Raw genomic sequence first — 21,495 nt, forward strand, 5'->3', positions numbered from 1 at the left:
AATTGAAGAGAAATTAGTTTATTTAACTTCAAAGTTAAGAATTTTTAAGGTTTCTGATACATATTACTATATATGTGTATACAAATTTCCATTTTGTTCTTTTCCTTTGAGTTTAATATTTCAATTATATCATGTGTTGCAGTAACCATATGGATCTATTTGTTAAACATATTTCTCTTATTTTTAATGATCTCTCTCTCTCAATCTCTCTCTCTCTGTCTCTGTCTCTCTCAAGCCTCAACAAAGTGCTCCTGGAAATGAGAACTCTCAAGTTGGGTCAACAAAGGAAGAAAATCCAAGTACCACTGAGTGTGACCCTCAAGATGTAAGACTAACTTAAAATGGTTTTAACAGCATCAGACACAAGCATTTTAACAATTATAGTTTATGCCACCCTGTAACTTTCTACTTATATGTAATATCTACCATTTAAATGTTGTACCTTTAAATGTGAGAAGACGGGTGTTCTTTGGATGCGAGTCAGGTAGGTGTTCTGTTAGAAAGTATAAGCAAATTTTTAGGACAACGATAAATGTGAGTTGTTAGAGAGCTAAGTGGGTGGCCACAAGCTGATCAAGGTGCTCGTTCCTACAACCACATGACAGAAAGCTGTTACAATAATAAAAACAAAAACAAGCAAGAAACCCCCACAGGATGTGATTCTATAGTATTTTCCATGTACAGCATATAAACCTAGCATTACAAAGACATCATATTAGAAAAATAGATATTCTTAATCTTCAAATGATAATAGGAAATACGGAGCTTGTGCCCTGTGTTTTTTCACTCATACTAAGTGCAATTAAATTTTAATTCTTGAACTTTGGCAGAATTAAGCTTATTAATCTAACAGGTCTAGATTTGCAAACCAGCAAATGATAACAACTGTGTTGGGTAGATTCGAGGTTAAGCTTCAATCCAAAATGGAAATTGGTGAAACTATTCATGCTTGCAAAAAATTGGGCAACAGCTAAAAAAAAATAATAATAATAATGAAGAATAGAAGTAAAAGTTAACCAAGTCATCTCTTTTTCCTCTGCTGGCTGCCAAATGGACATAGAAAAATTAATTTCTCCACACTTTTGCCTTCAAACCTTTGTATACAGGATTCTTCACAAAAATCATGGAAAGATTCCTATTTTTCTTTAATTCCATTTTTCCACAAACTTTTTGAAGTATACTGTATTTAAACATTTATCCAAATCATAGGATTTAGAACATAAAGTTAATGAGAAGACACGGGGTACAAATGCAATTTGTGGTAATGCGTATACAGCCAGTATGAATCTGGTCCCCACATCATGAGCACGAGGGGTGACAATCAGCTTTGTATTTCATGAACATTCATAACCAATAAAAAAATAAATAAATAAAATGTTCTGCTATTTACTTCCAAGAAACGAAGAGTCAAAAAGGCTTCGGCCAAGAAGGACCATTTTTGCTGTCGTTTGAGGATGAATAGGTCTTTGACAGAAATTTGCAGAAGCAGGAAAATATCAGGGCAGTGTGGTTAGAGAATAGAGAGCAGAAAGTGGTGGGATATATGCTTAAAAAGATCATTTGGGAGTAGAGAGTCTGGGGCCCTGGATTGCCAAGCTAAGGGGTTTATTTGATTTAGGGAGATAATTAAAGTTTTCAAATGTTTGTGTCCGATTGAGTGACAAGACCATGGTGTTAATTTTAAGGAGGGAGTTTTTATTTCTTGGTACATTTTTCTGAAACTACATAAAAACATGTATCCCATAGGAGACAAAACTGAGAAGTTCTTTGTGGTTTGCTAAGTTTCCCAAAAGCAACATTCTGGTCTACTTTTCTTATCAAAGGTCGGGCCTGCTCAAAGTTATAATATGTCTTTTAATCTCTTCTGGCAGTCTCTGAAACTCTTCACATTTGAAGTAAATATTCATATAGTTGGCAGATTAATGTCTGCCATCTTTGTAATTGTTTTTAATTTATTGTGCTTGTTCATTCGTTTTTATCTCTCTTTTTAAATGTCTTCTTTGGTTTTATTTGAGGAATTTATTATGCCGTTTTCTCTGCTCTCTTACCATATCCATTATACTTCTTTTGTAAAGTTTTATGTGGTTGCCTTAGAGTTTGCAATATACATTTACAACAATCCATGTTCACTTTAACATTACACTACATCATTTCATGGGATGTGAAAGTACCCATAACAGGGTATTCCCAATTCCTCCCTTCCATTGCTTACAATGGTGCTGTCATTTATTTCACTTAACCATAGATCACCAAATACATTGTTGCTATTTTTATTTTGAGCAAATTGGTTGTGTGTTAGATTAATTCAGAATAAGAACAAAATTTAAAAATCAGTATTTTACCTTTATTTCTTCTTGAATGCTCTTCCTCTCTTTTTGTAAATAAGGGGTTTTTTTGTTTTGTTTTGTTTTTGTTTTTTTTTTTTAACTATACTATTTTCCTTACCTCTGAAGAACTTTTTTACACTTCTTGAAAGGCAAATTTACTGAAAACAAATTCCATAAGGTTTTTTTAAATTTTTTTTTTTTCTGTGAAAGTCTATTTCTTTTTCACTTTTGCCAGATGATTTTGCTAGATAAAATGTCTAGGTTGCTGTGGAGTTTTATAGGTTGTTTTTGTTTGTTTGTTTCAACATTAAATATTTCACTCCATTTTCCTCTTACTTAAATGGATCCTGAATAGAAATCTGGCATAGTTCTTATTTTTCCTCTAGAGGTAAGTTTTCCCCTCTTAATTCTCTCAAGATTTCCTTTGTCTTTGGTTTTCTGTAGTTTGAATATGGTGTGCGTAGGTGCAGTTTGGCGGTATTTATCTTGCTGGTTCTCTAATCTTTTTGAATTTATGGGTTTTTTCTACCATTATTTTTGTGTTTTCTACCATTATTTTTATCATTATTACCTTTTTTTTTTTGTCTTATTTTTTTTTTTTTTTCATGACGAGTAAGGGGATTGCAACCCTTGGCTTGGTGTCGTCTGCACCGCGCTCAGCCAGTGAGCGCACCGGCCATCCCTTTATTGGATCCAAACCTGCGGCAGGAGCGCCACTGCGCTCCCAGCGCTACACCTTCCTGAGTGCGCCACAGGGTCGGCCCTTTATCATTATTACTTTAAATAGTTCTTCTGTTCTTTTCTTTCTTCTCCACTGGTATTCTCATTACATGTTACTATTTTTATTCTTGTCTCAGAGTTCTAGGATATTCTGCTAATCTTTTTCATTCTTACATGTGTATCTACCTAAATTTAGGAAGTCTTTATTTATTTTTTTTTCATTAATCATATCCTGTATACTGATCAGTCTGTCAAAATCATTCTTCAATTCTGTTACAATGTTTTTGTGTTTCTAGTATTTCCTTTTGATTCTTAGATTTTCCATTTCTATGCTCAAATTACCCATTTGTTGATGCACGCCATGCACTTTTTTTCTCTTAGAACCCTTAGTAAATTAATTATGTTTTTTTTTTTTTAAATTTTCAGTTTGATAATTCCAATAATTCTGCCACATCTGAATCTGGTTCTATTAACTCTTCAGACTATGTATTTGTATTGCCTCTTACAATGCTGCTAGTATTTTATTAAAAGCCAAACAAAATTTGTGGGTAATAGAAGCTGAGGTAGATAGAAATTTAGTGTGAGGTTTTATGTTTATCTGGCTAGGAATTAGGATGTGTTTATTGTTTACTATATCTGTAGGTGTCAAAGACTTCACTTTCTTCTAGTATCCTTGTTTTTGTCAACCTATTATGTTTGAGTTTCCCTGGAATCGTCTTCTTACAAGGAGTCTGAGCCTTGCAATTCTTTTAGCTGTAGTCATTGTTGTATAGAAGCCCTGTTCATGTGGTGGTAAAGTGTTGGCAGAGAGGAAGAATTTTGTAATCCTTTCATTAAATTTCAGTCTTTTAGAACAGGGCCCTTGAGCTGTGACCCTCACAGTGCTTCTCAGGTTATTAAGATTTTCTTTTTGTCTCCTTTAGGTGAGATAGAAAGCTTAGAAGGGGCTCAAGTTGGGTAATTTTTTTTTTCTCCCACACCAGACAAGGCTCTAGTGATCTATTTCCTTAGTGAAAAAGACATTTGTTGTAGAGAATATTCTGAGCTTATTTCACAATGATTAGTCTTCCACTAAGCGTATTTCAAATGATTCTTTTTTCTTCCCTCTGACCAAACGCAGGAGATATTTCTCTATTTTCTTATCTTCACCATTAAAATCTGGCAGGGTTTCTAGAGACTTGGCCTCTTGGAGTTTTTATATTTCATGGTAGTCCACACTTAGCATTCTGAAATGTACTGAGGTATGATATAATTGTTCCTACCAGCCACTGGATTCACAGGCTTATGATCTGGTAGCTTGCCTTTATTCTCTGTATTCACCAGTTTGTCCAGTTTGGGAGGTGGTGGTCTGTCCCATAACCTCAATTCTCTGACGGATCTCATTAATCTCTTTGGCTTTTTCCTTGTTGCTAGGCTGGAAGTGGCAACTTCCAAGTTCCTTACATGTTAAAAGGGCAACAAGAAATTCTGAATGGTATCTTTTCATACGCACATTTTTAATTTTAATATACTCCAGTTTATCATTTGTTTCTTTTTATTGATTATGCTTTTTACATATTTATAAAACATTTACCTACTTCAAGAACACAATGTGGTTTTTTTCTATTTTATTTTCTAAAATGTTCATAGTTTTATTTCTTACATTTAAATCTATGATATATTTTATGTAATTTTTTCTGGATATTGTGAGGTGATGTTCTATGTTCATTATTTGCATGTTGACAATCTGTTGCTCCAGTCTTTACAACAATCTGTTGTAAAGAATATTCTTTCCTTACTGAAATGCCTTAGCACCTTTGTCAAAAAATAATTGACCACAAAAATGGGTTTATTTCTCAACATTCAATTCTATTTCATTGATCTCTATGTGTATCCTCATGCCCGTACCACACTGTATTCGTGACTGTGGATTTATGGTGAGTTTAAACATTAGGAAGTTAATGTACCGTGACGTGGTTGTTCCTTTTCAAGATTGTATTGGCTATTCTGAATCCCTCCCATTTCCTTGTAAATGAAAAAATCACCTTGCCAATTTCAATAAAAAAAAGTTGCCGGAACTTTAATAGGTATTGCATTTTATCCATATTTTAATTTGGGAAAAAATGTCACCTTAATAATACTGATCTTTCTAATCCATAAATGTAGGATGTCTCTCTGTTTACTTAAAACTTTTAACATTTTCTTCAGCATTGTTTAATAATTTTTCAGCGTGCAAGTCTTATACTTCTTTTGTTTACACTATTCCTAAGTTCTTAAGTTTCACTATTCATATGTTTTTTATACTACCATGAAAGGAGTTTTCTCGATTTTATTTCCTGATTGTTAATTGCTAGGATATAGAAATACGGCTTATTTTTATGTAGTGATCTTGTATCATATTGAAGGCTTTTAAGTGACTATGAGCTCTTAATCAAATTGTGATGAGCTTTGCAAAACGACATTGAGTTGCAATGTCGATTTCAAGTAATTACAATGTTACATCCATAAGAAGATAAATACCTTATCTAATTTTACTTATCAGTCTAAATTGACAAAGTATGTTCCATTATAGAAATAGCACTTCTAAATTCAATGATAACAAAAAGAGTGTGTCTACTAAAGCTTGAGTAGAAGGCTGAAGAGGAGTAAGAATGGAAGGTTGATTGGATTCATTTGTGTTTCAACCCTTTTCCAGTTGTGTGACCATGATTACTTAATCTCTTTGAGGCTCATTTTTTGCCTCTGAAAAAGAGATAAATATATGTAACCTAATATAACCTGTTAAAAGAATCCAATGAGAGAGCCCAGCTTAACACCTAATATATTACTGTCAGACTCTCAATAGTTATTACTTCTCATTCCCCAGCACAAAGGTATGCCTTGTATGTAAAACCTTAATACATATCTTTGAGTTAAGTATCTAAATAACTTCTCAAGTGAGAAAACTTAAAAGACAACAGATGCAACTTTAAAATGCTAATGTTAAATAGCATTTAACAGAATAGGGAGTAGCTATATTCAGTGCTGTCTCTCAGGGCAGAACTAGATGAGGCTGGTAAAAACAGCTATAGGAAGAATAATATTTCAGTCAAATATAAAAATGAACTCAGTGAAAAGGGTCTGAAAATATAATTAGCAATTGGAGGAGGTAGTATAATTCACGATAGAATAATGAAAAACAGCTATTCTGGCATGTAGTCAGGAAATGAAGCATTAGTGTGGAGGAAAAGAACAATCGTGTTAGCTAGCATCTCTTTCCATTCCAGGATTCTATGATCATAACCACTTCACTAGGAGCTGATAGAAGCACATGAATCTCTCAGTAAATATATAGCAAAAGTGATGTATTTTGATTTCTGTTGGTCACACCTGAGACTGAATAACAGAGGTGAGAAAGCATGGAAGTAACATAAAACTTAGACTTTAATATCAACTTTGCTGTTTATTTAGATTGTCATTTTGGCAGGTGACATTATTATTCAAATCCCTTATCAATATAAGATAGATCAATGTTTTTTAAACTTTAGCATCACTAAGAATAACTGGTAAAAGTGCTTATGCTCTGAATCTACTCCCACATATTATTCTTCAGAAGGTCTGCGGCAGATCCCGGAAATGTGATTTATTTTAATAAATTCACCTAGATACTTCTCTCGTGTTAATATGTTACATTAAACACTTTGAGAAGCTTCGATGTTGATTTCTTGCATGTTTATTATGATGATTAGGTATAATAGATATTAAATATGCCATGTTCAACCACATCATAGATGTCATTAGTTTCTTCTGAAAAAAAAAACAAAAAAAACCCCAAAAAAACCAAAAAAAAACCTGCTCTGAAGTTTTAATATTCAATGTCTTAAAAAATTCAATGGCAAAGACCAAACTTGGAATTGGAGACAATGCTTGTTCTTAGATATCTTTGTTGTTTGTTCTACTTCCTGTCTATGTCCTATGCAAAACAGGTAGGGTCACTTAGAAGAATGGCCTCTGGATTCACTGGTACTTTTTTAAACTTTGAAAGCTTCAAATGGATCACCAAAGGCTTAAAATCATATTGGACTATCAGTTTGGGGTATGTTTAAATTACTTCAAAAGCAGCTTTTCTTAAATTATAATATTGGCGTCTCATTGAGACAGCAAAGAATGCACCTACTCTATATTATTTTTCTGCAGCTTGCAAATGTGCCTCATATTGTTTAATAGCATATCAAGAATTAAAGACATTGAGCACTTTAATTTTTACTTAGGCATTACAAGTTAATGCTCAATGTGAATGTGTTTTGCAAAGTTTCTGACTGCTATAAGTAGCAAACATTTAATTTATCTTAATGTTTCAAGAAAATGAAAAACAAGGATGGCTTATGTTTAGCACTGGGAGTACTTTCTCAGTTTCCTGCCATTACACCAGCTTGTGAGTCCCTGACCAAAGAGAGTCTGTTCAACAACAAAGCATTGCCTAGGGAGAGGGAAGAAAATGTGCAGAAAATAAATCCTAGAGCTGTGTGTAGAAAATTATGCCAGCTTTTTACACTAAAACAGTTTTGGCAGAGATTTAAGAAATCCTCGTTTGCTGTTATATCCAACATTCATTATGTGACATTTGATGACCCTGATGAGTTGTTGGCAGATGCCTGTTTAATAAAATTTTCTAGTCATGTCGTGCCCTGCTGTAATTGGGCTGAGAGACCACACACCATTGTCATCTGGGATACAATCCATCATATCATTTGAAGTGGTTGGCTTCACATTCTTCATTGTGCTACTGTGGTGGTTTTCAAGGAGCAGGCATGCCTACGGACAATGCAGGAATGGTAGATAATTTCCAAAGGTCTTCAGAAGAATTTTATGCCTTTCCCATTCCATCTAAATTGTCATGCTTGCCTTTTTATAACACCTTAACTTAAAGCATGCAAACATGTGAACTTAACTGTGATTTCTTTCCAAAAACAGAACAGAAACCTCAAGACGAATGGTTAATCTATTAATTAGGTAAATAATAATAACCAGTAAGCATGTTAAAATTTATTATAAAGATATTGACCAAAGAGTGATGTATAAACACAAAGGTTAATCTGATAAATAATTCTTTGACTCCTGCTGTCTCCTTGCAAAACACGTAATGGCTTTTTCCTCTGGGTTCTCACAGTGCTTGGTTTAGACAAGTATTTTGCCCATTATCACAGTCCACCTTACATTTAAATTATTTGTGTAGGTTCTCATTTTAAATAAAACAATAAACAATTTAATGACACAGATTTAAAAATACTTGTATTGTAAATTAAGGTTCAGGGAGGGAATGTGACCTGCTTTGGGGGCATTGGTTTCAGATTTTGACTCCCTCCCAGTCTGCCACTCTTACTACTGGACTCATCAGCTGAATTCAGAGTCATCCCCTTGATTCAGCATCACATTTTCAATCTTTCAAGTTCTTGCTTTCCAGTATCTGACCTTTTGGATATTAAAAGAGTACTAAAACATTGTTCTGTATCAAATATGATGTCCATTATCCACACAAAGATGGCATCACAGAAAAAATTAGCCAAAATACATTTACTTTTCTAGATGACTTGGTACTTAATTCCATTTTTTTTCTCCTTAGTAACATTCTAAAAATTGTCTTCATTTCAGCCTCTAGCTTGCTCCATCTTTTAATTATATATGCAGAATAAACCAGACTTTTGTACCTGTTTTAGATATTTTTTGTTAGTAGAATTTCAGGCTGCCCAGTTGTGTATTTCCAATAATTATTTTGACTTATATTACTGTCTTAGAGAAAGGTCATAAAACATACAATTAATCTTTCTTATGAATTAGAACCAAATGTATAACACCAATAACAAAGTTATAGCAATTGGAAAGATTAGAGATACAGACAATAAGAAGACTTGACAATGAATCTCTGTTAAATCATTCCATTTGCTGTAATACTTAAAGTTGTATTTTATGTTTTTTGAGAGCAGAAATAAAGCGTAATAAAAATAAACAGAAAGAAAAAAAAGACAATTCTATTTTCGTAGACATTCCAGTGATTGTTAATTTGGTCATCACATCCTTTGAAAAGGTTATTCTAAATATACAACTTAATATTCGTAAATAATTTCCAAATGGGATATTTGCATTGAAACAAAAAACCATAAGTGAATCATAATAAAAATCTTCTGAAGCAATTGAATGCCTAAGGTAGGTAAGATGGGCTGATTTGATGATTCTGCCTTGAGGATGGGGAAACAAATAAGAAAGGATAAAAGGCATCCTCCAAAGTTAAGGATGCTCAGGAAGAATGAGTGGTTGATTAATGGGATTGTTTTTAATCCTGTTAAATTATAAACAGAAAAGAAGGAGAGGGAAAGAACTATATATCTGGAAGTATAGGAAAGAAAGTAAAGAAAAAAATGAAAGTAACAAATCCTTTGGCAATGTCAAGATTATCTAATGATCAGTCAATATTTTGACATCAGAATTGTGAAATTAAAATGACTAAATATCAGTCCTTCCATTTTCATAGAATCCAAACACTTGTAGATTAAATAGAGAAATTTTGATTGAAGGAAGAGAAAGCTGAAAAAAAGGAAAGGAAAGATAGAAATTTAATTGAGCCACTAACATGTGCTCAATTAACATCCTATTAGTTGACATTAACATTCCATTAAGAAAGTTTGCACTTTTTTAAAATTTAAGCTAACTCTTTTAAGAACTGATTGAGGTTAATATTATTTTGCCTACCTTATAGATAAGAAATCATAAACTCTGTAAGTTGAAGTAACTTTCCTGGGATCATATAGCTAAGAAGGGCAAATAAATTTGTCTTAGTCCATTGGACTACTATAAAGCATGCTACAGACTGGGGATTTATAAACAACAGACACTTATTTCTGGAGGTTAGGAAGTCCTAACTCCAAACACTGGTGGATTCTGTGTCTTGTGAGGGCTCACTTCCTTACCATAGACAGTCATATCCTCACTGTGACCTCACATGGTGGAAAGGGCAAGGGCTCTTTCTGGAGCCTTTTTTATATAAGGACACCAATATCATGAGCATCACACCCTCATGACCTAATGACCTCTCAAGAGTCCGATCTCCTAATACCATCACCTTGGGGATTAGGATTTCAACATATGATTTGGGGAGTTGGGTAGACAGACATTAATATTTATATCATAGCATAGTTCTAACGTGGAATGGCTTCCTCTTCACTCTGCTCACCTTGCTATGTTACCTACATCATCTCATTTCACCGTGATGTTAACATTTTGAATGTAAACACCATTATCCCAATTTTACAAATTAGAGAATGAGGTTAAATTGTTATTTCACAAACACCATTCCACAGGCAAGTGCTGGATTGTGATGAAGTTTTCAACAGTACACAGATATAAAAAATGAACATGGAATAAAGAGCCGAATACCAGCATATTCATGGACTTTCTATCAATATCTCCTTCTCCTCCTCCTTGTCCTTGTTCCCTCTCTTCCTCCTCCTCTTTCTTCTTATCTGTATATCATCTACCTATCTACCTATCTACCTATCTATCTATCTATCTGTCTGTCTGTCTGTCTGTCTGTCTGTCTGTCTGTCTGTCTGTCAGCCTGTCTGTCTATCTATCTATCTATCTATCTATCTATCTATCTATCTATCTATCTATCTATCTATCTATCTATCTATCTATCTATCTGTCTGTCTATCTATCTATCACCTATCTGTCATCTATCTCTTTCTCCCTCAGGATAATTTCTTTTGACATTGGATTCTTTATATATGATTTTAATGTAAAAATGTTCTTACTTTTCTGAAATATTGTTGACATATAGCTGTCTGTTTTGTTTGTTGGGTTTTTTGTTCTAATGTCAAAATTTAAAGTTAAAAATCCCTATGTTTGTTATTTGTGTTTAATTTTATTTTCTCGTAAAATACCAAAGTCCAGGAATCTCGATGTTCATAAGCTTACTCACTTTCTGACAAATGGTAGGAGATAGAGTTGGGACTCAAATTCATTTGTGCATGATCTCAAAGCTTATTCTCTAAGCATTACAGTGGGAGTCCTGATAATTACTAGGAACACCCCAGTATTAAAGTCTCCCCCACCATATTGTGATTGTGTGTTGCTTTTTCTGCACCGAGGTATGTAATCAGCAGGGCTTGTCTCAACTACATAGTTTTGTCTTTACCTTGATTGCTTTTGTGGTCAGAATATAACATTTTGTCTGATGGCGATGGTTGTTCATTGCCAAAAATCATAGAAAAAAACTGGCTATTTTTGTGGTATTGGTGAAGGTGCATATGTTAGAGTGTTTAATCATTTTAATAGCAATGTGTTTCTGGCTCAGCCCATTTCATAATTTACAGACCCATCTGTGCTCCTCCTCTGGTCTCTGTGTATATTTGAATGGGTGAGTTGCATATGGAAGCAGCTGAATTTGTGCATGCTTTCCTAATTGTTCTGCATATTTTATTACTTGAGTTTCTAGGTCTGGGTACTTTACAAATCAGCTTGAATTTTACCTAATTGAGATGATGGAAATATTTTAAAGACCTGTGCTAGCCTTTGCTTGCACTGTTTTATGCAATTCTCGAGACTACTATTTAAATTTTTTTGTTTCTTTTAGGACAGAAAATAATTTATTTGTATAATTAATCCATCATCTACTATACCTTATTACATCTCTATCCATTCTTTCTCAAGTAAAATTAAATTGTTTAATTCTACATGCATGAGGGGAAATGACATCTGAACTAATGTTTTAGTTCAAGAAAAATTATTTGAGGTTTAGATTGATAAAGAAAAAGAGCTTATTTTCCATACACATATTTCCAACATATTTTTATGAGCATGTATTTTGCCTCATAGGCAAATAATATAGAAATAAGCAGTTCTCATATATATGGTAATATGTCACAGGAAATTGACAGATTAGCCATGCGCCCAACAAAAGGGAAAAATGAAGAAAGAAAAAGAAAAAAAGAGAGGGGGGGACGGAGGGAGGGAGAGCACAGTAGAAGAGGAGAAAGTGAGAGAGGGAGGAAATGAGTGAGAGGAAGGAAGAATGGATATAAAGATTGAGATAAAGATGGGTAGATGGGAAGGTGTTACGTGTTATTTTGAAACTCATACAATTTCAAAGCACAATGATAAAATTGTTTTGCACTCCCGAACTTTATTGCTGTCCTTTGACATTTGACAATATTAAGAGTTTACTGCAATTTAGTACTGTCTGTTTTACATACATTTCCTGATTTGCATTACTGTGATAATATTATCTAAAGGGGTCTTCAAATAGTTCATGAAAAGTTCATGTTATCTTTTAATTTCATCTTTCCATGAACTTTTTGAAATACCCTCATATGTAATTTTGTATTATATGCTTTCAGTATTTTTCACATTGTAAAATAGCCTAAAAACATTGTCACCATGACTACAAAATATTTTATCTCATTATTTTATTATTGTTTAATTAACCATTCTGCTTATGCTCAACTATTGTCATTTTTTTTCCTATTATACAAATGACTATAATGAACACGTATGGTGCAAAGTTTTTCATTTTTGTTTTGTTTCAAATTGTGAATTATTTTCTTCAGAGAGTAAATATCCCAAATTGAAGTATACTGGATCATGAAAATATTTAAAACCAGTGTATCTATCTTATTAAATTATTATCCAAAATATCTGTATAAACATATTTCCACACTGGCATTGTAAAAGAGGAAGATGAAGAGTGTGAAAAGAGAGAGTAGTCCATTTCATCATGCTCTAGCCAACAGTAAATGTATATATATTATGCTTTTAAAAAATATAGTTTATCATTTAATGATTATTTATAAATTTTTGGTGTAATTAGATAATTACGTTTTTTTATAATTTCATGAGGGTGGCATTGCATTAATACATATGCATCCAAAAAAGTTCATGTGAAGCTACATTACTTCCCAAACTGCATAGACCACATAAATCATTATATAAACAACTACCATTTGTTAAATATATAGTTTCAGGGAGTCTTCTATGATAATAATAATAGATGTACTTTACTGGGTATCTAGTATGTATCAAGTGCTTTATTCCAGTTTTCTTTTCTTCATTTAAACCTCAGAAAAATCCCATAAATCTTATTCCTTCTCCCTATTAAATAAATGCTGAATATATGGCACTGGTCCCAAAGAAGTTGAGTTAAAGGTCCAAAGCCAAACAATGGAAAAGTAAAGGAGCCAGGCTCAATATCTGTCTTTCTAAATGCAGAGCCTGTACCTCTCACTGCTGAAGAACTTGATGAATATTATCTCAATTTATCCTTAAATATCTTGTACAACAAGCATCATTACCTCCAATTAATACATTTTAAACATGAGTGAAATGTAGTCTGAATATACCTCCATGTCTCCCTCCTTATGGAACATATATTCTCCCCTCCAGGCTATGCATTTTCAATCCATGTACCATAGACTGTCTTTTATTGTTTCTCATCATTCTATCTGTATTAATGTCCTCGAGGAAAAAGAAACATATTATTCAATTACTATTTCCTCATAATGCCTAGATTGTTATTCACCCTCAACATATAAATTTTAGGTTTTAATTTTGGGGTGTATAATGCCCCCTGAAGAATTTTGTTGACATTTAAATAGATCATGTATATTAAATTACTTACCACATAGATACTGATTTTATAATTGATTGCTAAATCTGAATCTCCCATGTGATTAATTTCATTATCTCTTTCTTCCCTTTTTTTCTATGAGGATTTTCTTAAGAAACATGAACAGCATGAAGTTTCTTTATTTTAACTATTCAAAAATTCAACAGTTTTCTTTAATGTAGTCTTTTAAAAAATGAAGTATTATCATCAACTGTTGGAAGATACATTTAACTTATGAAACATGAGAACTAAATTTGCAGCCCTGCTATATTCCATAAACTTTCATGGAATCTCAAATATAGCATGAGCTGCAGAGGTGACCGAACCCATACATTTCAATAAAATAGTCAAGGAAGGTGGCTATTTTGGCTTCAGGTAAACAGTTTCAGTTCATTCCATTTTGGGCTATCCCTAAATTTAAGAAAGTTGTTCTTTCCGTTATCCCAAATTTAACCTCTCTCTCATTCTAGGCACATCACTAAAGGAACAGACGATATTTAGCCCTTCCTCCTTCATGAAAGCCCTTGATAAATTTGATTGTAGTTGTTAACTCTCCACCATTTGTTGACATGTTTTACGTGAATTTGCTAAAGTTTATCTGGAAGGTAGAACACCATTTCTAGATTTTTGAGATTCACTATGTTAGCACTTAAAACCATAATGATAACCAAATTACCCTGGCCAGTTTCTGAATGAGTGCTTTATTTGGGAATAATAGTGATAGGCATGGTAAAGCGGGGACATATGTTCTGACTTCCTACAAAACATAAGTCACTCACTGAATTAGTTATGTAAGACCAAGATATCTGCCACAAAATATGGCAAAGCTGCTTGAAGGAGCCAAATAAACAATATTTTGGGTCATGCATTGTTTTGGGGTTGTTCATCGCTCTGTACCCAGGGCCCACAAGGCACATGGCACAAGTTATGACTTAGCACATTAAAGGCTCAGTGGGTGAACACTATTAACATAACCTGCTGTTGTTGTTTTTCCCTACAACATTCATCTTTATGTTCATCATTATTATTTCTACTACAATATCCAATATGTTAAGATCTCAATGGTCTGAGAGGCACTGAGATAAGTGCTTTAAAAAATGTTCTTATTTAATCCTTACAAACATTTATGAGTAAAGTTGTTCGTTATTTTAAAAATATGGAAACTGAGATTGAGATTGAGAAAAATTGAGCATTTTATCCAATGTCACAAAGCTAGCAAATAGCAGATTTAAGGATCTGAACATTGACTAAACACAGACTCCTTGGCCTGTTGCTTTAGACACTACTTTATTCTGTTTAGTCATCAAATCTCTCATATGAAACAGAATTCTTTGTTTCCAAGATTTGCAATTCCATGTCAGGGTGTACCAGACAGAATGAGAATAATAAAATGTCAGTAATTTCTCCAGGTAGTGTTGGTGAATGAGGCAAAAAACATAACTATGTAAAAAAAGTTCTGTGTTTATGTGTATATTTAACAGTCATAGAAAAATGAAAATCTGCGAATCTGGTAGGTGACAGCAAAGATTCATTCTTTTGGTGCCCATTCATTAATCTTATGAGCGTTTGCTGTGGTTCATCAATTTGAGTCTGACAGCTGTGCTCCTATATCACATCTCACTTGTTTAGGAAGAGTCTCCAACTCCCTCATTTCATCCATCTCTTCAGTCTTCTTTGTCTGCCTCTTCACTTATCATGTCGGGCACAAGCAGGGAGAGAAACAGCAACGAAAATTTTCATTTAGCAGGACCTGGATTTTTATACTAACCTTAGAAGACTCTCAAGGTTTCAAATGAGCATTAGTTCAGATGAGGACTGCTGAGGCAGCTAGCTCAGAATGTTCATCAGCGTTCAACATCTTATCTTCTCTGGGGATCTCTTTTCTGTTCCTTAAGGAGTAGAAAATCTCCCTATTTTATTGTTATGCACGGCGAAAAAGATATTTGAGGAGACAAATTTTGCTTTAGTCTGACATTGTCTGGTGATATTCTCTGTAGGGAGGGGAAGCATGAGAGTTGGTAGGATGGAAAAGATGCATTGAGCTTTTTAACATCACAAGATGTGTGATCCTCAGAGATTTATAACTGGAGTGCTGATTAAATGATAGTTGAGAGTTTACGACATAGATAATGCATTGCGATCATTTGGGGCATAAATAAGCCTAAGCAAAGTTTTGAAGACGTGAACTGGTTTCTAGGTTTGAAGAAGAATAAGTAAAATGTGGTGGCTATAGCATTCAATATGGGGTTGAGAGTGTTGGGGGGGGGGGTCTAAATGTATATTATGAGTGATTTTATGTGCTGTTTAAATAAATTTATACTTTATTTTATATGCAATGGGAAATCACATTTGTGTAGGGGGGATATTCTTGTTATTTGTTTTGGTTTAATTGATTTTTATGCAGTGAGTTAAACATGATGAAATCCATTTTAGAAAGACATTTTGGGAGGCTGAGCTGCTTATGTAATGGAGAAAGGTGCAGTTAGAGAGAGTTGGAAAATTTAATTCAACAGTTCAGGAAGGAAATAAAATAAGGGATGAGGAAAAGTGGTAAAAACTATGGTATCTACCCTAAGTGAATCATTGTCCATTATATGCATGTATAGGAACAACATACTGTACCCCACACATATGTACAAATGAATATTAAAATAAAAATAAAATCAAATGTACATTTTAAAAAAGGTAAACCTTATGATCTCTGAAAGAGGAATAAACATAGCCTAACATACTGAATTGTTTTTATGAAAAATGGTTTGCAGCCTTAGCTACAGAAGGACTGTATGCTGCTCTCATCTGCAAGTTTCATTTTCATGAGCTGAGATAACATAATGCTCAAAGTCCTCTGAGTTATGAGACACTGAATCTATATATGGAAATTAAAACTACACAAAGTTTTGTTTTTGTTCTTGTTGTTTCTCTTATGTTGTATTGAATGCATGTAAAGGGAAACTCTCAAGGCTAACGACCCCTTGGGTTGAGATATGTGACGATTAAATAGATAAAATTATAAGATATTTTGCTGTGATGGGAAAATAAGCCTGCTCTTTGTGGACGTATGACTGGCGTCCACTTTATCTTGCTACCTGTCAACAGAGTACTGCTCTCAGTTTCTATAGGCCAGGTCCATGCCATGTGCCCCTCCCTTAGCCCTCTCCCAAGGTTAATCTCTCTGATTTCAGAAAGGTGCATCCCTTTTAAGGGCTCACCTGATAGGTCAGGCCTCCTGGATAATCTCCATTTTGATTAACTCAAAATCAACAAACTAACTTATTATGGGAGTGATATCCATCATATTCACAGGTTCTGCTTGTGAGACCCTACCATGGGTAGGGTGTAATAGAAGGTGTGTACACTAGTGGCTGAGAAACATGGGAACCATCTTAAAATTTTGCCTCCCAAAACACCTATTTATTTCCTTAACATGCATTTTACATTTTAAAAATATGTGTTTAAAGTAATTGTTTTAAATAAATTAAAAATAGTTGAAGACAATGTTTTTCAAATACATAATAAGTTCCTAGATTATTTTGATAATAATGGCATCATGAGTGTGTGTACGTGTGCTTTTGCAGGCTAAGATTATAAATTGCTTGACAAAACTCAAAAAATAAATGAATAAATTTCCTCTACTACCCTTCAGTTCACACCCTTGAAAGCTTTCTTTCTCTTGAATCATCTTTAGCTTGATTTTGCAGTTTTCATTGCAGTAGAATCAACAAATTCCACAGATAAACAACAGAGCTCCAATTATGCAAACAAACAACAAGCCATTCACCCAGAGCAAATGTGTATATCCTACCCTTTCAGCACAATTAATAACGACCCATGTTATGCAAAATTTTTATTATAAATTCACTGATATATGGCCAATTTGTTTTATGAAAACTCAAATTATAAGAAAATATACATACATATTTTATGCACTCATATCACTTAAGACAGTTCTAATCTATAGTAAATGTGTAAACAACAAATACATTGAAACAGAATTATCATTCTTAATATATTTCAAAAACATATATATTACCTATTATAGTCCACAACATGAAAAGGCATATAAAGCTAAACAGAATGGAAAGAACTGATTTTAGACACCTGAAGTAATTAATCTAATGTTTCTTATTTATCTAAAATATGTTGCACAATAAATTAAACATATTGAATTTGTGTTTTTAATACAGAAATTTTCTGTGACAAATATTAATATCTCTGTTTTAAGATGATAATATTAAGTCCCAAGAAAATTATGGAATTTCCCTTGATGGGTGTAAGTGGAGGAACTGGGACTTGAACACAGATATACTTGACCCCAAAGCCTGTGATCTCAGCTTTACTGAGGATGCCACTGGACATGACCTGAAGGCACTTGACATCATCATGATTATCATTCTCTGATAGTCTCTTTTATATGTTCTTGTTTATATATTTATTTCTGCTTTCTCCACTAGAATGCAATCTCCATTGAGAGCAAAGACCTTGTCTTTTTTCAATGTTTTATTTCCAACCCTAATACAGTACTTGGCTCAAAGTAGAAACTCAAAAAATGTTTGCGGAATGAATGATTCATGTATGAAACCATTGTTGAAGCTCAATTTGGCTCCTATATTTCTGTCAGTTTAAGGATAACAAAAGTAACTCATTAAATTGTCCAGAATCCATTTGTGTGGCCATAAAACGCAAAAAGTACATAAATCCATTTGCAGAAGCAAAGTTTATCCCAATAGTTTTTCTATAAAATTCTATCTACCCTCTTTAGGTGCCATGTTTGGATATAGTTGTATAGTGCCTATTTTTGCTCTGTTATCACACCTCTAATCCTACGGTATAGCTTTTCTTAAAAAGAGGTTTGTTTTTAAGAATTACATTATGTTGTTTCCAAGCCAGCTTCTGTTGAAGTAGATACAATGAAGTAAAATACCATTTTAAATGCTTCCCAGTATAACCACAAACCCATGTTTTATTTGATAAACCTTTATATGTATATAAACATAATTTGGTATAACCTTGAAACCTCTATTCTCTCAAGTTCTTTCTTTCCAGCACAAAACATATTATTATTTTTACCTTTATTGTTAAGTAGAAGCATTAATAATAAATGTTTTTGTAGCCCCTCTAGTCAGCACGTTTTTCTCCATTTCCTTTTCTTCTCTCCACCTTCCTTCTCCTTTAGCTCTGTGTGGCAATTTCATGATTCTTCAACATAAAGATTTGTATTGGCAGTGCCAACTGACCATAATTGTTATTTTGTACCCATAATTGATAGTAAAAATAATAATAGAGAGAGAAAGAAGAAAAATAATGTTTATAATTTGTTAGTATCTATGTGAATATATTACATGTTTTCCTATTTTATCCTCAAATTAACTCCAAGAAGAAGTAGACCCAATTTATAGCCAAGTAAACTGAGGCCCCCTGAAAAATAACTTTATCAAGATCATGAACAAATAAGCATCAGAGCTAAAACTTGAATCAAGGACTATTTTACTTCACAGCACTTTTAACCAATCAACAAAACTACCTTTATATTACAATGTTGGAAATGGGTCAAACTCTTCTTTCCTCCTTTAATTGCAGTTCTCTGGAAATTTTGGCAATCTGCATCACACTTACAACAGAGTGAGAGAATGTTATGAAGAAATCTCCCCTTTGTGTTGTCACCAAATGAGTGCCTATATCAGCAATGACTTTAAGTTTAATTAAATGTTTATTAAAGCACAATACCTGCAAGGTATAATCATGTGGCCTTTATCTCTGTTGCCTCTCAGAGAAACACTAAGAATTTTATAAATCCCATCTCATGCAATTTCCACAATGTCTATGAAGCACAGAAAAAATAAATTTAAAGGAAGTATTCATTATGAGATAAAAGTATCAGAAAAAGTTAGAGCTGTCTTCCAGTCACATAACATTTTCTTTAATGCTGAAATTTAATAAGTTTTCATTGTTCAGATGATCAAAGGCTTGTCTCAAATAGTTGGCTGTGCTATCATTAATGAAAGAACATACACTTCAGCAAATCCTTTAGTATCTTCCTCATGACAATGACCTCAAGTGATGCTCCACACATAAAGGATTTTGAGGTCAAATAAATTTGAGTAATGTTTATATTATAATCTCCTTACAAACTTATAATGAATTTATGCCTTATGAAGAAGTAAAGTTCAAATTTCACTTGTGCATTTGAATTGCAAGGGTGATGGTTAAAAATGCAAGCCCCATATTCATAGAATGAAAATATCACCCAGAAGAATTATTTTTTTTAACAATCACCTTGTATTATTATACGGACAGACCATTCAAGATAAAAACTTTAAGAAATGATATGTTAAAGTCTCTGACAAGAACTACAGTAAATCTAACCGTTTAAAGTTGAAATCAATATTTTTTAGTAAACTTACATAACATGAAAGTCTTTCTTCCCAAATGCATTTTGTGACATCTTACACTATGCAGGTTACTTTCTGCATGGACCGTATTTTTTGAGCTTGATTCCATACCACTATCTTAGGTAATTTTTCAAAGGCTAAATGCAAGTACCGTATAACAAAACAAATGCTACCTGGTTTATTGCAGTAAAAACAGAGAAATTATAATTTTTCCAGGGAAATGTGAGATGCCACTTCTAAGGTAAACTTATACTAGAAGAAAACTAAACACAGTATTTTTTTCTTAGGTAGTGTAGAATATTCTTCTATGCATCTGCCAAAATTTCACTAGAATAAGGTAATAAGGTTTTGACTATTAATTTATATTACTATAGTCACATTCCCACTTTTTCATTATATTGAAAGTTTATTTAGATAAGGGATTGTTTATTAAAATTTTGAAGCCACTATCAATTATACATAAACATTGTCACACAAAGAAAGAAATTTATTAATTTTCTAAAGAATTGATATATTTTCATGGTCTATGTTTTTATTTATTATTTATTTAGAAACTATTTATTCACCACTGACTATCTGGTAGGCATCTGTCTATAATCTATTGGTAATAAACATAGTCTCTTTCTTAAATGAACTCACAATATATTGAGGAGATGGACATGGTTATGACTCTACTTATAAAAGCAATGTTAAATGCTAAATTTGTTATATGCAAAGCAGCTTCAGAGCACGAAAGTGTGACTCAGACTGTCTATTGGTGTAAGGGATGGGCTAAGGAGGGAATTAGTAGCTGGTTTTCAGGATCTCACAGTGAAAGAAACCTTTTATGAAGGTGGGGTGGGATGCACATAGGCACAGAGAGGTAAAGTAACATGGTATATGTTCAATTAGGAGCAATATGGTGTGAGATTAGGGAATATGGAAAAACAAAACAACTGCTCTAAAATCAGAACTGGAGTAGGTTTAATATCGTAGGAAACCTCTTTAGTTATTATGTACTCAAATGTTTAAAATGTCACAGTTTGAAGAGACTTTATGTCTCCATCAAACTGATTTGTTTGATATCAGAGTTATCCAGTGGTCATACATTATTAAACTCTTGGGCTGTTTTACACTTGGAAAAGATGAAAAACCACAGGCAAACACATACACACAAAAATGCAGAACCTTACATGAAGTTATTTTGCAGTTACTTTAAAAGTGTGTTTATAATAAAGAGGAAGAAAGAAAGGAAGGGAGAAAGGGAGAAAAGAGACAGGAATAAAGGAAGGAAGGAAGAAAGGAAGAAAGGAAGGAAGAACCAATTGAATATTATAACCTTGTTAAAATGGAAATGAAATCCAACTGGAATACTTTTTTCACTATCAGCACTTCATCATCCTCAAAACTGGTGAAATTACAATAATCCCTTGAACCTGTTAAGGTAAGTGAACAGATATGATGT

At 33.2% G+C, this 21,495-nt stretch overlaps 1 protein-coding gene across 1 annotated transcript in view; it reads left to right on the forward strand.

The window, feature by feature from the left end:
• Positions 1–21,495, forward strand: part of LUZP2 (leucine zipper protein 2) — a 502,288-nt gene that overhangs the window by 479,180 nt on the left and 1,613 nt on the right. Inside the window, exon 10 of the mRNA XM_063095866.1 lies at positions 236–325. Coding sequence (XP_062951936.1) covers positions 236–325 — 90 coding nt within the window. The remainder of the gene's footprint in view (positions 1–235; positions 326–21,495) is intronic.

This window comes from Cynocephalus volans, chromosome 4 (assembly GCF_027409185.1).
Source record: "Cynocephalus volans isolate mCynVol1 chromosome 4, mCynVol1.pri, whole genome shotgun sequence".
In the NCBI taxonomy this organism is placed as follows: domain Eukaryota; kingdom Metazoa; phylum Chordata; class Mammalia; order Dermoptera; family Cynocephalidae; genus Cynocephalus; species Cynocephalus volans.